Source organism: Mastigoproctus giganteus, chromosome 1 (genome assembly GCF_048544385.1).
Source record: "Mastigoproctus giganteus isolate SK-2022 chromosome 1, ASM4854438v1, whole genome shotgun sequence".
Lineage (NCBI taxonomy): Eukaryota > Metazoa > Arthropoda > Arachnida > Uropygi > Thelyphonidae > Mastigoproctus > Mastigoproctus giganteus.
Window position 1 is genome coordinate 96,980,893 of NC_143575.1, and position 17,224 is coordinate 96,998,116.

The window sequence follows — 17,224 nt, forward strand, 5'->3', positions numbered from 1 at the left end:
AGAAATGTTTCCATTACTTCAATAGATTCAGAATAAATTTTTTTGTAAAATCCATTCTAACGATTTTCTGATGTAATGAGTTTTAAAGGTGGATATAATGCCTTTATCTAACAGCTGAATGAAAGAAGTTGCATTAACCCAGTACAACTGTGGCAGCAGGAACATGAATGAAAGAAGTTGCATTAACCCAGTACAACTGTGGCAGCAGGAACATAACTTCAACATTTGGATAACTTAAATCTTTTGATGGGCTGGTGTGATATTCAATAGTAATAAATCTTTGAAATCTAGATTTTTCTAGAAGTTCAATAGCACAGAACGTAATCCAGGAATTTCCCAACAAAATAAAATACAGGAATTTCTCAATATTTTTTTTTTTTGACTAGCAAGTCAACAGTGGGGATTTAAAAAGAGTGGAAATGTTTAAAAATTATATCCAACATAATAGCAGGGTTTACCCTGCACAAAAGCTCAAAAATACCATTATGCGAGGTTTACCAAAATTCTCTAACTGTGTTAGAGCGAATCCATGTTATATAAGTACTGTGTTATGCAAGGATTGCCACAATTTATCAATCGTGTTAGAGTGAAACCATGTTGTAGAAGAACAGTGTTATACGGGTGTTGCCTGTACTGCATACAGTTCTAGAAGCCTCTTTTGCAGAAGGATTTGGATCTGTTGGAATAAGTGCAGAGAAGAGCAACAAGATTGGTGAGGGAAGAAAAAGGGTGCTCTTACCAGGTACAGTTTTGCAAATTATAAAATCTGGAGACTAGATATTACAAGGAGATTGGGGTATTTAAGGCCTTGAATGGATTGAGTATGCTCAATGCTGATGAAATCTTTCATCTTGCTCAGACTACACACATGAGGGAGCATAAATTCAAGTTGAGGGAGGATGGGGGCATGTCCGATGTGTGGAAATTTTCTTTCAGCCAGATGGTAGCTAATTGTTAGGACAAACTCCCATCTGGTGTTGTAGAGGTGGGTAGTGATATGAGAAGTGTTGGTGGGTTTTTTTTTTTTGACAGATTCTGTATAAGCTTGCTTTTTTGCTCATTTGTCATTACTACTAATAATAATAACTACACTTAGTTTTTATGGCACATCAGAATCTCAGGATATATTGTTTCAGTCTGTTATATCTATAAAATTGTGTGTATGGACTTGATTTTCATGTTGTGCAGGCTGAAAAACCCAAAACTAATGGTGGGAAAACCCCCTACTCCCTCTGCCTGAAATCTGCTAACAACAACAACACTAACTGAAGGGGCCTTTAAAAATTTCTCCAAATGAGTGCCAAATAGCAAAATGCTATAATGTCATCAGGAACAGTATATCATACAGAAAATTTGTGAGGTAATGGAATTTCTTCTTCAATACCATATGCTAACAACTCTGATCAGATAAATTCTTCCCTGTACACCTGACTGTTTCTTAAATTATTCACTCTGAGTAGATTCTTAATCTTATCCCTACATGTCATAAAGGTTATTCCAAAATAAATATGTTCTAATTACTACATTTTCATATTTTCCTTGGACTAAATAGGTCTTTAAATTTATTTAAAGCTCTTTAATATTAAATTGTTTTTAACTCATAAAAAAAGAGACCTGAATATTCTCCATGGATTTATAAACTGCTCCTAAAGAAGAAGACAAATATATATATTTTGTTTACTACAGTACAGTAGACTGTCAAAATAATGGCACTCTAAATAAACGGCACATGGAGATTGGATGTTTACATACAGCACAGATGTCTTACAGTGCCAAAAAAAAAAAAGAAAACAGCAAGTCATGTGATTACTTTTTTTTGTTTAAATCTGCCATTTTGAATGTGAATTCTGTACTGATATCGTGGATTATATCGCTGTTTTACATTTATTTTAATTTAAAACCCCTCACTCTCCTAAAGTTAATAAACCTCATACAGAGAAGAAAAGAAGAATAATTAAGAACATTAATACTTAGTAACAAACTTGCTATAATAATATAAAATAGAACTGGCATAAGTAGAAGTGTATTAATGGCAGAATATAACACTGTATCACCAACAAGTTTATGTTTTTTATGTGCAATTAATAAAATTGCATTCTTAATCTCTCTATTTCTTATTTAGCCTCATTATTTCTGCATTAAATATATTAAAAATAAAACTTTCTAGATAACGAAAAAATCGAAATAACGGCATCTTGAATCTCCGAAGATGCCGTAATTCTGAAAGTCTACTATATAAAATTTGTTAACTGCCAAAAAATGAGGGAACACTACTAAACTTTACTACTACAACCCTCAGTATAAAACTTAAAATCAGTTTTGCCTATTTTTTTCTTTCTGTGTATGATATTAATTTTCATGACAGCTGTATGTCCCACATATGCCATTTGGCCATACCAAAAATTATATCAAATATGGCAGAGCATAACCTATCAACAGCAGCTGTTGATAGGTTATGCTCTGTTGATAGGGCCTGTTGTCTTCTTTTTTGGCTTTGATATTTATATTCATTTTCATATTCTCTGTGTTTGTTTACATGCTCTAATGGAAATTTTTATAATAATTCTCTTAAATAAGATGCCACAATATTAGCTTGTAATTAGTAATTGTGCTTGTAATTTTAACTTAAAATTGTACTAATTTTCAATAAAAATATTGGAAATTTCAGTAACTATCAAACAACATGCACAGTACATTAAAACAAAACAAATTGTTCCGTTCAGTCTGCCTATTACAATATAAGTGTAATGAGTGTTCACCCTTTTAATTGCAATGTGATACTGCCTCTAGAATAGTCAATCATTTTTTAATATTCATAATAATAGTCACACAGGATATATATATATATATATTTTTTTTTTTTTTTTTTTTTTATTCACGGGATATATTTTATTTTCATCTATTTCATTACAGCTTGAAATTAAAAGTCAACATTGGTCAAATTCCAGCCATTTTGGAAGCATTTAATCCATGAGAAATGGCAGTACTACTTAAACAGGCAAATGTAGTTCTTAACATATGGAGGACTTCTGTTCTGTTTTTGATAATACTTGATGTGCACATATTATTCCACTTTCATATCCATTACACTTATAGCAGAAGTCCAAGGTACATCTGAATTTCAACATGTGCTCATTGATGGTTTTGTGGAGCTGAAAACAGCTCAAACCAGCAATGTGATGAACCTCCATATACTTATTCATCAGCTTCTTTTGTAATAAATGAAGCATTAGAACTTCTTTCATCAAACTTCATATAAATTCAAGGAAACTTCTTCATAAAAGGGAAAAAATTACCAGAAACAACTAGTAATACCTGTAAGCATACCTTCTAATAGGTTAAAGATTTCCTTAATTTTTATTCAAGTAGGTTACTTGTTTCAGCCACAATGTTCTAAATATTACTGCACAATTTATTTATGAATGTGACAAATCAGTTATATCCATCTGTCTATAGAGGTTGCTCAAATGAAACAAAAATTATGTATATTTTTACTTTGCACTGCAAAGATTATATGAAACCCTGTAGGTGTTTATATATTTTTCTCAGTATTGCAGATGCTCACCTAGTCTAAAGTTCATATTAGTGAGCAGATCTTTAGGCTACACTTTAAATTTTCTTACTATAGTTTTCACTTTATCAATATTAAAAAATGCTTGCCTTTTGGAGTCTTGTTTTCTTTCTCTCCCAAAAGTACCAAAGATATAGTAATTGCAAAAGAAAGGGTTGAACTATAGAAAGTCTAGGCACTTTACTGTAGTGTAACCCTTGCTGTGGGTGTGTGGAAGGTGACAGGGGGGATGTAGCGCACTCATGCAGCAACACAAAAACAACAATCACTATGCCAATGTGCCTTTATTAGTTATTGCAAATGTCCACAGCAGCATTCAGCATATTCAAAGCGAAGAACTCTGAGCAACATACTTGTATAATAATACGTAACATAATTTTATAGAGTAATATGTACTACAGCCACACAATCAGGAAATAGTGTAGAATATTTTTGTACTTGTGTATCTCTTAGTTGTGGTATTTTTAATTTAAATTTAAGCTAAAATCAGGGCCCAGACTACAGCAGCAAAGCAAAGAACTCAAAGTAGTGGGAATGCTCTTGCTCAGGTCAGAATTCTGAGGATAGTTCTACAATTTAGCTATCTGTAGTGGGAATGCTCTTGCTCAGGTCAGAATTCTGAGGATAGTTCTACAATTCAGCTATCTGTAGTGGGAATGCTCTTGCTCAGGTCAGAATTCTGAGGATAGTTCTACAATTCAGCTATCTGTAGTGGGAATGATACAGCCAAAGCAGATGCCTCTGTGTGTTTTTGTTGTAAAGAGTAAAGAGATTATCACAAATTCAACATTCTGCTAGGAAAATAAGAGAATTTTAAAAATATTTACACACCCTTTTATAGCAACTTCTCATTCCATCAGAGCAATAACAGGGATGTTACTGGACATTCTTCTGTGTTCATTCTTGACATGCTAATTGAATGGAACAAATGTACAGTACAAATTGAATGGAACAAATGTACAGTACAAATTGAATGGAACAAATGTGCATTTTTTCCATTCTTTCTAGATGAGGAAATTTCAATGCAGGCAGTAGTGTACATGGGTATGCTTCAATTTAGTTTAAGTGACACAGTGTTCCCTTGGAAGAATTAAAATGAAGGATCTAGCAAGAACTCACTTAGCTGCCTAGCTTAGTGCTGAGCCTGCACTCATGCATCATATGACACAGCAAAACAGCTATTTTCAGTTACACAGAAATAGCTATTATCAGTGACTCTGTTGTCAGAGAAACAGGAAATATATTGTGCAAAAAGTGGAATAAAACCAAGGAATGTCTGTGGCAAAAGTTAATGATGTTATAGAACAGTTATCTTTTAAAGGCAAAAAAAGTGATACTGTTGTACACATTGGAACTATAGGACAATTTTGGGAAAAAGCCAAAGGTTACAACTGAAATTGAAAGTGTCTGGAAATTTTCCCAGACATGATAAGGGAGAGTATATGACTAAAACTTTGTCAATCAACTTGACCCTGGAGAGAATGTACAAGGCTTGTGAGGGGGGGTAGATTTTTTTTTGTTTTCAGCATGCTCTTTGCTTGTTAACAGGAGACTGTTTTTTACTGGGATGGGATACACTTAAATAGAATGGGTGCTTGAATATTTGCTGATGCTATTCAGACAGCATTAAGTGGGTTGGGCAACTACTAGTTTGGGAGTAGAGGGATAATGTAGACTAATAGTTTAAAAGAAATGCAAGCAGAGTTGAAAATGATTCTTCTATTGTGAAGTGCAGCAGCCTGAAAGACAAGGCATATGGAATTACAAGGCCTACTCGGATCCTCATGGGAAAAGCAAATATAGGGGTTGCATTAGGATTACTAAGATAAAACAACAAGCACACATGTGTGTACAGTAAATAAATTTGAAGTATTGATTAAGCCATCAACGTATGGATATTGAGAAAACATAGTACAACTCAGATATATGATGAGTATAACGTGTACAGAAAGGACAAGGAGGAAATGAGGAGTTATACTCTTAGTTAAGGAGCACATAGAATATAAGGCAATGCACCCAGTTGAATGGGTGGTCTATATAATATTGAGTCAGTTTCGTGTAACTGCATAAAACAAAAATGAGAGGAGTATGTTATAGACCAAAAGAGCAAACAGAATAGGCAAGTAAATGACAATGTCTCATAATGAGGGATTTCAACTTTCCATATATTAACTGAACCTTGTGCACTGGACACTCATACAGCATCAGAACTTTTCTGGATTTACTGGATGATTGTTTTATACACTAGCAAGTAACGGAAACAACAAGAGAAAGCAATACTCTGGATCTGATTATCAGCCACGACCATTCATGCATTATGAATCTCAAATAAAGGAAGCACTAATCATAATCTGCCATGTGGGGAATCTGTCAAAGGCAAAAAACTAATTAATATTAATCAGTTTTTACCCACTTCAGAAAACTGCTTAAATAAACTGTTATTTGGTCTGGAATAATTGATTATCCCAGTACATAACAGGCAAAATAACAATATAAAATATATATAAAATTAATGAAAATAACTCATTCATGCAGTTTAATGCGATGTGACAAGCGTTTTTAAAAACATTGTGAAAATATAATTGACAAGAAAATAGTATACATAATAAATTTATAAAAGATTGTATACTTTCAACACAAAGTATCCTTAATATAATCTCACTATTGTGTTAGTAATAGAAATTTTCTCAATTACTCATGCACCATTTCCTTCATTTTTAGTGAAATGATAAAAAAATGAAAAAAAGATTTTCTTATTTACCATACTACATAAGAAATGAAGGGGAATGCAGAATGTTGGCCTGTTGAACCAGATTTCTTGAATTTCCAACATGTATGGCTAAAAATGAAACAGGTATTTTTGTATCAGCAAACTCACTAAAACAATTATAATAATCATTTTAAATCAAAATTATTATTATTATTACTCATTATTTCTCCCTTATTCGGGGTTCCACCTCATGACGGGTATTGCTACCAAGTACACAGGGTGGTTGTTGTTATGTCTGGTGTTACTGTTGGTCGAGGAACTCTCTGACTATCCTACAGGTGTTCAGGATTGCGACTTTCTGGAGTTCCTTGTAGGTATTTGCTGGGAGACCTATTGCTGCTAGGCTGTTATGTAGGGTCTTTGGCACCATACCTGTGGTTGACACAATGATCAGGATGGTGGTTACTTGTTGCATATGCCACATCTCTCTGATCTCCTGTCTTAGGTTTGTGTACTTCCTGATTTTTTCCCCCATGGATTTTCTGCAGGTTGTCAGTGTTGGGTACCACTATGTCAATCAGTTAGGTAGCCTTTTCCCTTCTTGTACACAAAGGTTATGTCCAGTCTGTTGTGCGGGATTGTCCTATCCGTTATTATGGCACGGTCCCAGTACAGCTTGTGGGTTGGGGTCTCTAGTACTGCCTGGGGTTCGTACTTGCAGTACAGTACACTTTCTTCGATCAACTGGTATTTCCTTGCTAGATTCTGATGTATTTTCTTAGCTACCTAGTCATGTCTATGAGTGTACTCAGTCTGAGTGATTATTATTATTATTATTATTAACCATATGGTGCAAGGAAGCCTGAGGCTTATGCTGCACCAGCCAAAAAAAAAAAATTCCTGAGTTACCCTGAGAGTGTGTGTGAGAGAGAGAGAGAGGAATTGCCAAGAAAGAGAAGAATAATGATATCCAGCTCAGGACCCTGGGTGTGCCAAGCCCATACTCACCAGATGTGAGCCCCTAGGGGATTAATTTTTATTTCTGATTTAAAGATCCAAAAGTTACATGATAAGACCCATAATAATTGCCAATAAAAGAATCTTCAATTACTTAACTCAGCAGTGTGAAAACTATGGTCATGGGGAATGCAAGATATTTTTGAGAGGCTGCAAAAATGTTTTTGCATTACCATTGTTTGGTTACAAAATGTTTGGTAATGACACAAACACATCTGAAAATTTATTTTATGTTTTTTAAGTAAATCCCACATGACAGATTATGATCAGTGCTACCTGTTATAAAAAAAAAAAAAACTTTATTTGCTCATTCTCCAAACCTTCCTTAAATTTATTCAAACTATCCACCTCCTCAAGGTGGAAACTTATTCCAACAACTGACTGCTTTTAGGCTGAATGCAAATTTCTACACATGTATTCCGCAGCCATACTTTTTCAATTTAAATTTATGCACCCTTGTGTGTGTGCCATCTGAAAAAGGGTAAAGATGACATCAGCATTTAGTTTACTTAACTCTTTTAAAGCCCTATACATTTCAATTGAGTGACCATGCAGATAACTAGTTTCTAGAGAGTGCAATTGACAGAACGTGGCACCTGGGGCAGATGGAATCTATCCAGTTATAATGAAGGCAGGCAGCAAGGGAAGTAAGCAAACCCTTAGTCATAATTATGAGAGCATCCTTAGAGTCAGGGGAGGTCCCTGTGGACTGGAAATGTGCAAATGGATCATCTAGACAAGACAGCAGTAATAGTTCAGACAGACCATGGGTTTGTTAAGGGGAAGTCTTGTCTGACCAATTTGATTGGATACTACGATGTGGTCACAAAGGAACTGTATGCAAAAAATAATTTTGATATCATATACTTGGATTTCAGGAACGCTTTTGATACTGTTGCACATGGAAGACTGCTGTACAAAGTGGAGCAGTATGCATTAAGAGCAAGTTATTGCAATGGATAAAGGGATGATTACTGATTATATAATAAATAGAGCAGTGTCTATTTATTATATAGTAATCCTAATTCGGTGCTGGGCCCATTGTTTTGTATATTTATCAATGATATTGATGAAGGTATATCAGGCCTAATGTCTAAGTTTGCAGATGATACAAGGGTTGGCAGGGTTGTTAATGACAGTAAAGACAGTATGCTACTGCAACACGATCTAGAAAAGTTACATAGATGGGCTGAGAAGTGGCAACTGAAGTTTAACATTAACAATTAAAAGTACTCCATATTGGTAGCAGTAACCAAGAGAAACGTACCAACTGTGTGGTACTATACTCAGGGAGGTGGAGAATGAAAAAGACCTGGGGTAATTGTGCAGTCAGATATGAAGTTCTCTGAGCAGTGCAGATGGGCTGCCAGAGCAGGTCATGGAGTTTTGTCAATGATATATAAGAATTTTGCTAGCAGAGACAAAGAGGTGATTATCCCTTTGTATAAGGCAATGGTCAGGCCACTACCATTTTAGGAAGGATGTAGAGTTGCTAGAACGAGCACAGAGAAGGGCAACAAGATTGAGAGGAACAAAGGGGTGCGCTTACGAAGAAAGGCTTAAATTCTGCGTTGCAGCATCTAGAGACTAGGCACCTGCGAGGTGATCTGATTGAGGTTTATAAGGCCTTGAATGGTTTGAGCAGGCTCAATGCTGATGGGATACTTCCGCTTGCTCAGGTTAAGAACCTGAAGGGGCATAGATTCAAATGGAGGAAAGACAGTTGTAGAATAGATGTGTGGAAGTTTGCCTTTAGTCACGGGGCAGTTGACTGCTGGAACAGACTTCCATCTGTTGCTGTGGAAGTTGGTAGCTTAAATAAATTTAAGGCTGAATTAGACAAACATTTGGAGTGCCCGGATGGGTGAAATGGGAAGGGTTTTTTTTTTTTTTTGGCTGATGCTGTATAAGCTTGCTTTCTTGCATCATATGCCTCAACTAATGCCAATGCTTTCTTGATAAGAATATCCTTTTATACTCCAAACTAATCTTGTTAGTTATCATTGACAGAGCTACATGAACTGTTCTAGAAGCATGTTTGGACTGCTGAGAGAATTTCATGTCAGACTGTACAATCACTCCAAGGTCTTTTTCATACTTCACTACCAAATGGTATGTTATTTTGATATACACACTACCAAAAGTATATATATATATATATATATATATATATCACAGGTTAGGTGATCAATCAGTTGATCAAATCTAACCTTGCTTGACAACTGCATTAATCTCCAGATTTATGAATGTTTAACCTTGCATCCTTGAATTTTTGATTGTACAAATTCAGTTTAAGAATTCAATCTTCCAAATTTCTTATTAAACTTTACCAACTTCACAGTCTTTTCACAATATTTTGAAAATGAAGATCATTTGAAAATGAAATAATTTCAACATTTAAGTATTTGGTCATTATTGTATATAAGTGTATGACACTGCAGAATATTTATTTCTTTTTTTTTTTTTTTATTCATGCTGTTACTATGAAATTTTCTAATTTTCTTGTTAATCTAGCATCAGGGCTGACATGAACTTTTATGAGACCAAAGCATAAACATTTTATAATAACTTAAATATTATTTAACAATGTGCACACAAGCATTTTAGTGTAAAGCCACAAAAGATGTGATGCCAGGAAAAAGGGCATGCATTTGTCACCCTATTCCAACAGTTCTGAATTTAAAAAAACACATAATACAGAACTTAAAAAATTATTAATTTCAAACTAATACAGTGCAATTTCTGAAATTCAACAATCTTGGAAGAGAGTCACTGTCAAATTTCAGAATAAAACACTGACTTGTACTAACTTATCTATCATTGCAAAACATAAGTTAATATTGATAACACACAACTTGCTTTTGCTTTGAAAAGGATATTTACAGGATAGATGTGCAATAATATATGTTTTCAGCAGGAGAGTAATTGATTTTGGGAAAACACTTCATGTGATAGTTTTAATAAATTTAAAGAAGGATTTGCCAAATTATAAATTATTTCCGTTACTAGTATGGCATCTGACAGACATCACTTTTTAAAAAAAATTTCAAAACTCTAAACCTGTAAAATAATTGGTTATACAGTGTTTTTATTTCAATATACTCTGAATTAAGAGACATTAACATCTAACCTCTGAATTAAGAGACATTAACATAATAACAGTTGCCAAGCGAGAAAAGCATCTATCTTTCTTCTAGGGAACTCCCATTCTCATGTGATGTTGTGAGATGCCAGCAAAAGTTGTATAATCTTGCCATAAAGCTTTGGTTTCGTAGCTAAATATGAACAGCTGACAAAAATACAAATGTTCACATTGCATCAGTGTTTTAATCCAGATAACCTCAAATTCTAAAAAAATAAAATAAAAATAAAAAGTTTTATTATTTTTGGTTTTCCCTCTTTATAGTCATTTGATATTTTCCCATGGAGTCTAGCTGATCATAATTAATAGATGACCATTTTCGATTCATTAAAAATTATTTTTTTTATAATTAAAACGGATGTCTCAATACCATGCACGCATCTCTATGGTTTAAAGGGTTTTAAAAGGTTCTATGGTTTTAAAGGTTTAAAAAACACCTATGCTGCATATATAAATTTTTAAAAAAAACTGGAGCAATTACATATTTGAACAAGACCCTGTTAAGATGAAAGCATAGAAGTGATTATATCCAACCCCTAGAAACATGAGCACTGTAATTTATAGAAAATTACATGCTTGACCGAAACGCCAGCTTGTCAAGATTACACTGCATTTAAAAATTGTTTTGTTTTGTTTTTTTCCTTAATTGTCTGCAGTAAATCACAATAAATATAATCACCACAATCATATAATCATCGAATTGCATAAATGCCGGTTTTACAATTCCTCTGTCAGAATTTATATTATCTATCTTTATAAATAAATATTATTATTATATATTGGATGAATTCTTATGACTCTACATAAGCAAACCATAAAAGTAGAATATGAGTACAATACTTCAAATACATATTTGATGCATCGCCTCTTCCTCTGTAACGCTTACAGTTCTCTCCTGGCCATACGATTCAACATATACACACAATAGTATATTATGTAAACATCGTCTGCTACATCTCTTGTAGTGTGGAAAAATGCTCCTAGCGGCTACTTTCTCCATTACGCAACTATGTTGTTTCTGCGTTTGTTATTCGCTACATTTTAATTATAATAAGAATTACCTTATTATTATTATTATTATTATTATTATTATTATTATTATTAGCCATATGGTGCAAGGAAGCCTGAGACTTATGCTGCACCGGCCTGAAAAAAAATTTCCCTATTACCCTGAGAGAGAGAGAGAGAGAGAGAGAGAGAGAGAGGAATCGCCAAGAAAGAGAAGAATGATGATATCCAGCTGAGGACCCTGGGTGTGCCAAGCCCATATTCACCAGATGTGAGCCCCTGGGGTTTTATCACCTGTTAGGTCAGCACTCCTACTCATACACTTATTTAATCTATTTACCTAAAGGTTTCGTTAATTCAAGAGTATTTAAGATTAGTCACGGCACAAGAAAATTTGAAATGCCCTGAAATCTTATGGCTCATATATGAAAGAAACTTAATAGAGGTTTACCCAAATTTGACAACAATCCTAAAAATGTACATGACATTACCAATAGCAAGTTGTGACTTTTCTAAACTATCAATAATAAAAAACGAATTTCGATCAGTCATGCTAAAGCAGTGGTTTTCAACCTTTTTTTTTTTTTTAATAAAGGCACCCCTAAGTAATTTATTTTCTTTTGCAGCACCCCTACTCAATTTTCTGCCTGTTAGATCCGATTCTCCCTGTGTGTGTGTGTGTATATATATATATATAATATTAAAAAATATATATGTTATATGATATTTATTACAATAATATAATTATAAAAAATTACATTTCATAATACAAATTATATATATATATATATATATATATATACACAGTATATAATTTTATTCTTTATACAGAGGTACTAAGTAAACATCAATTATAGATCACCACAAAATTAAAAAGATACTGTACACCTTTTTATAATGAAATACACATATAAATTAAAAAATAATAATAATAACAATAAGTAACTTAAACCCAAATTACGTGGCACCCCTGGAATGTTGTTGCGGCACCCCGGTTGAAAACCACTGTGCTAAAGGAAAGACTGAATTAACTTTCTATTCTCTCTATAGAAAATGATATTACGAAATCGTTGTCATATGAGGAGACGGTCAAAGGGCATGCAGCCATAAAATGTATGAATAAAAGTATTACTGATGTGTCAGGCAGTTAATTAATAAAAATATTATGTTATTATTTTTTTTTTTTTTTTTTTGGATTTTACGATGTTTGTGAGCTTTTTTAAATTTGTAATTTGTGGTGATTTCTTTTCTAATTCTAAATAAATATTCACTTTCGTACCTAATTTTGTATTCTTTTTCTTAAAGAGCGTCCCAAAAATGTATAAGCTTCAGGCCCCACAAAATCTGGATCCACCCCTGGCGACTGTGGAGCAGGGCTTGCATAAAACCGAGTTTAACCGAAGTTTACTTTTAAAACCTATTTTCTCAGGCTTAGGGAAAATAATTAAAAGCTTATAACACAGGTATTTATTTTATCTTGGGTAGATTGTACAAATCGTAATCAAATCTTTTAAACAAAGTCTATCACCTCTTATAGTAAAAAAAATATAAAAAATTAAAATGCTCCAAAAAAGTAACCAGCTTGAGATTATACAAAATTACAAATTGTATTCAAATCTTTAGAATAAAAACTATCTTCTTGTATAGTAAACAAAAAATAATAAGCCCTATAATAATAATAAATAAACAAAAATAATGTGAAAAAAAACAGCTTGGGGAAATTACTTTACTATTTATTGCTCAGCTTTTTTCTGAAAATGATCCTTTAAAAAACACAGTATATTAAGCATTTTTCCTGATATACTTGACCTTATTTTTGTGTTAAAGAGACCAGTGATAGAAAACACTCTCTCAGATTGGACACTTGTTGGTTTAATGGTCAGCAGTGCTCTATAAACTTTCTCCAGCTTTTCACTTCTACTGCTAGTTGCCTCCAAAATTTTAAATTCTTTGCTGATTTCCAATTCACTCGGATATTTTGAAGGCTCTTCAGTTAATCTCTTTATTACACTATCATACTCTCGCATGAGTGTATCTCCAACATCGGAACTAGACGAGTCTTTGTTTTCTTCTAAAAGAACAGTTCGTTTATTTTCAGTTTCTTCATTCAACGCTAAGACTCCTTCGGAATGTTCTGCAAATAATCTCTGATAAATCTCTTCAGCATGCTTTTTCAAAACTTGCTTACTTCGAAAATCAAAAGTTCTTGAACTTGAATCTTCTTTCCTAAACTTTTTTGGGTTGTGTAGATAAGCTCAGCAAAGCCACAGTTTGGCAATTTCGTCTTACATTGTAACGCTGTAAAAGACTTGGGTGAAACTTCAAATGGGTTTTCTGCTGTATCAAGCTTAGCAAGCAGAAATTCTATTGAAGACTCTGCTTTAAGTAAGTCTGTATCTTCTGAGGTACAGAAGTAAGCCTTCAGAATCATTCTGAACTGGTCGCAAAGCTTCACATAGCAATTCAAGTGTTTTCCAGGCATCGTCAGACACAGCTTCAGTTGACATTACTGCACATAGAGCATTTGGAATGCAATTTTTCAATTTCAAAAATCTCTCAATCATATAGAATGTGCTATCCCATCTAGTCTTGCAATCTAATATAAGTTTATATTCTTTCCCATTAAATTTTGCTTTAACAAAATTTTGTAATATGTCATTTTTGGTAGGCGATTTTCGAAAAGCTTGCAAATTTTTCTGACTTTGTTAATAGTTTGTGCAGTATTGGTTATTGGATTGAAGAAATAAATGAGCTCATCGGTAAAGTCGGTTTGATAAGGCTTGCTGTCTTTCTTCAACTTATTCATTGTCTTTGGAAGACTCAGACTGTGGCACCATAATTGATTGCTTTTCATAAAGTACATCTATAACTGACAGATGTATACAATGTTGATGATTAGGCGTAATTTGCTTGCCAAACTTAATCATCATTGCTGCTCCATCGGTGGTGCAGGCAACAATATCCTCATCCAAGTTCAAACCAAATTCCTTCAAGTATCCATTCACAATTTGCTCAGTTCTTCTGCTATCAAGTGAGCCATTAATCTCAATAAGAATTAACGACCAATGATTGTCTTTTGAATGCACATTTATATTCATATACCTTTTATTTTGTATATTCGTCTAGAGTCAATGAATACCGTGCACCCAAAACCAATGAATTTTTGAAATTCTGAATGAGTTCTTCTTTCTTAGTTTTATAATAATTCAGAACCATATTTTTAATTCCATTCACTGAGGCTGGTGGTAATTTATCGTATTTATTTCTCTGAAGGTGAAGGCTTGATTGTATAAACTCACTCTTGGCAATTGAATTAAAAGAAAATCCATCTAAAGCAGCTAATTTTGAAATCTCTTCTTCCATAGATTTTTTAACGATAAAGTTTTCTAATGTTCTTACCATTTTTATGGGAGGTTCACTGTTACTGCTATCTTGTTTAATATCAATGTGATGCATTTTCTTTAAATGCAACATCAAAGATGGTGTAGATCCTCCAGACGACTTCATTATCTTCTGGCATTTCGAACATTGTGCTTCTTCATCTTTGCTTTTTCGAGCAAAATAATTCCATACATTTGATTTCATTTAGTTTTATTCATTTAATTTCATTTAATTAATAGGAATTTATATCACCGACAATTTTAAATAAAAATATTGAAGATAACAAAGGCGTAATACTATGCGTCACTCCCGCAAGCACTGAATGAAGAGTCTAAACGAGGCAAGTTTCAAAATTTTCACGAAAGAAATTTTTTATTTATTTACTTGCAATTTTTTTCCCCTAATTAAATCAATTGTATTTTCGGAATTACATAAAAGCTAAATTTGGTGAAGCTGCTTTTTTGGAGAACATTTGATCGCAAATTTAATAGGAATAAAGAAGCAAAAAACTTTCTACGATTGAAATTTGATGCGATGAATTTGATTGAAAATTCAGCGAATCTGTTTCTAGTGGGTAACCATCAATAAGGCGCATTCCATAACTTGCCTGGCGAACAAGATAGATGGAACGGAGAAATGTTGAGCATTTTCGTTTACGCTATCGCTCCGACTCACTCAGTCGTAAATGAGTACACCTGCATCGAGCCATGATACAGGTGGGAAGATAAAAGGTATCCCTCCTAGATTTGGGCCCATGAGATTCGTACCTTAACATAAAAAACATGTTTAAAGCAGTTGAACAATCCAGACAAACGAACAAACAAAATAAAATGTGCGTAACAAAAAACTATATTCGAGGGCTAACTAAAAAAATATTCGAATCCGATTTTAGTTTTAACAACTCAATATGAAAACCGGATTTAACCGGTTTGCAAGCCCTACTGTGGAGGCTACCAGACGAGAATGAGTTCTCTCGTAATTCTGGAACTAATTCTCTACAATTCTAGCCTTTTGTTGTTTTGTTTGTTATTTGGTTTTTAGGAGCATTAGCAACTAAGGCCATATTGCTCCGGGGATATGCGGTGGTCATTCCCTGATCTTTCTGCATCCGGTGGTGACGGACTCGAACCCCGGGCTAATCAAGAAGTGTGTTCTACGCACTGCTGCTGCTCCTGCCCACCTGGCTACGGAAGCGCCTTCTAGCCTTTTGACATAACACATTACCAAGTTGGAAGAACCCATGCAGATGGATACACTGTAGCCATGAAGTGATGTACCTGAGATCCAAATATTTCTCCACAAAAACACTTCTCACACCATCACTATCGGCCTACACGCATCGTTGACACCAGATTTCAGGACTCAGTTTTTAGTATACTGTGCTCCTCCCATCAGCGTGAAACAGCAAGAACTAAGATTCGTCAGACCATATCACAGTGTTAGCATTACTGATCTCACTGTAACTGTATCTCTTGCTAATGCTGGCAGCAGTGCAATCTGCGTTGGCCGTAGGCTATGATGCCCATCTATCACAAGGTATGACGAGTTGTGCGTTCTGAAATGCCTCTTCAGTTACCACTGTTGTATGGTTATTTGACTGACTTTAGCCTTTGTTACCCTGCACAAATCTTATCCCCCCAGTTGGCTTTTCATATCAAGCTGTTTATAACCACAGGATCATGTTGCCTGAATATAGTATCTCACTAGTTGGCACATCCCTAAAAGTCGCATCTGAGTCCACCATCATAACATGGAAATAGTTGAAATAACTTAAAATTGGACACTTCTTAATGTATTCATTATCTTGACAGTACAGTGGATATAAGAAGAAATAATATGTAATTTTTTAAATTATTATTTTAATCTATTTTGATTTCATAACATTAAACTAGAATTAAAAGTCATCACAACAACTAGTAGATATTTTCATAACCATATAAATGCATGCTGAGTTATTCTGTGGTTTATCTCTTAAGTTTTATATGGCCAAAAATACATTTTTAATATGAGTTTTAAAATAAAACTTTAGGAATAAAAGTCCAAAAGTTCAAAATAAGTTTTCCAATATATGTTTTGTTTCAAAAAATATTTTTAAAAATGTAGAGAATTAAGAGGACCAAATTTGCTTCCCTCACTTTCTCTCTCTTGATTGAATTTCCACAATCAATACACGTGAATTGCATCGCAAATAAAAGTCGACAATATTGTACACTGAAGTAATTAAAAGGTTCACTATTTTTATTTTTTAGTGTTGTGAACAATAACAATGGCTGCACGTGGAACTGAAGTGCTGACGCATTCGAAACTTTCGTGTCATATGAGCTGCCCACTGTATTTGGAGTGCTAAAGTGTGCTAGCTGAACCTAAAAAATTTGCAAGAAGAAGACGCAAAAAT

At 33.8% G+C, this 17,224-nt stretch overlaps 1 protein-coding gene across 1 annotated transcript in view; it reads right to left on the bottom strand.

The window, feature by feature from the left end:
- LOC150091027 (sugar transporter SWEET1-like) overlaps positions 1 to 17,224 on the bottom strand; it is an 83,630-nt gene that overhangs the window by 55,418 nt on the left and 10,988 nt on the right. The window contains exon 2 of the mRNA XM_090380592.1: positions 6,333 to 6,410. Coding sequence (XP_090236718.1) covers positions 6,333 to 6,410 — 78 coding nt within the window. The remainder of the gene's footprint in view (positions 1 to 6,332; positions 6,411 to 17,224) is intronic.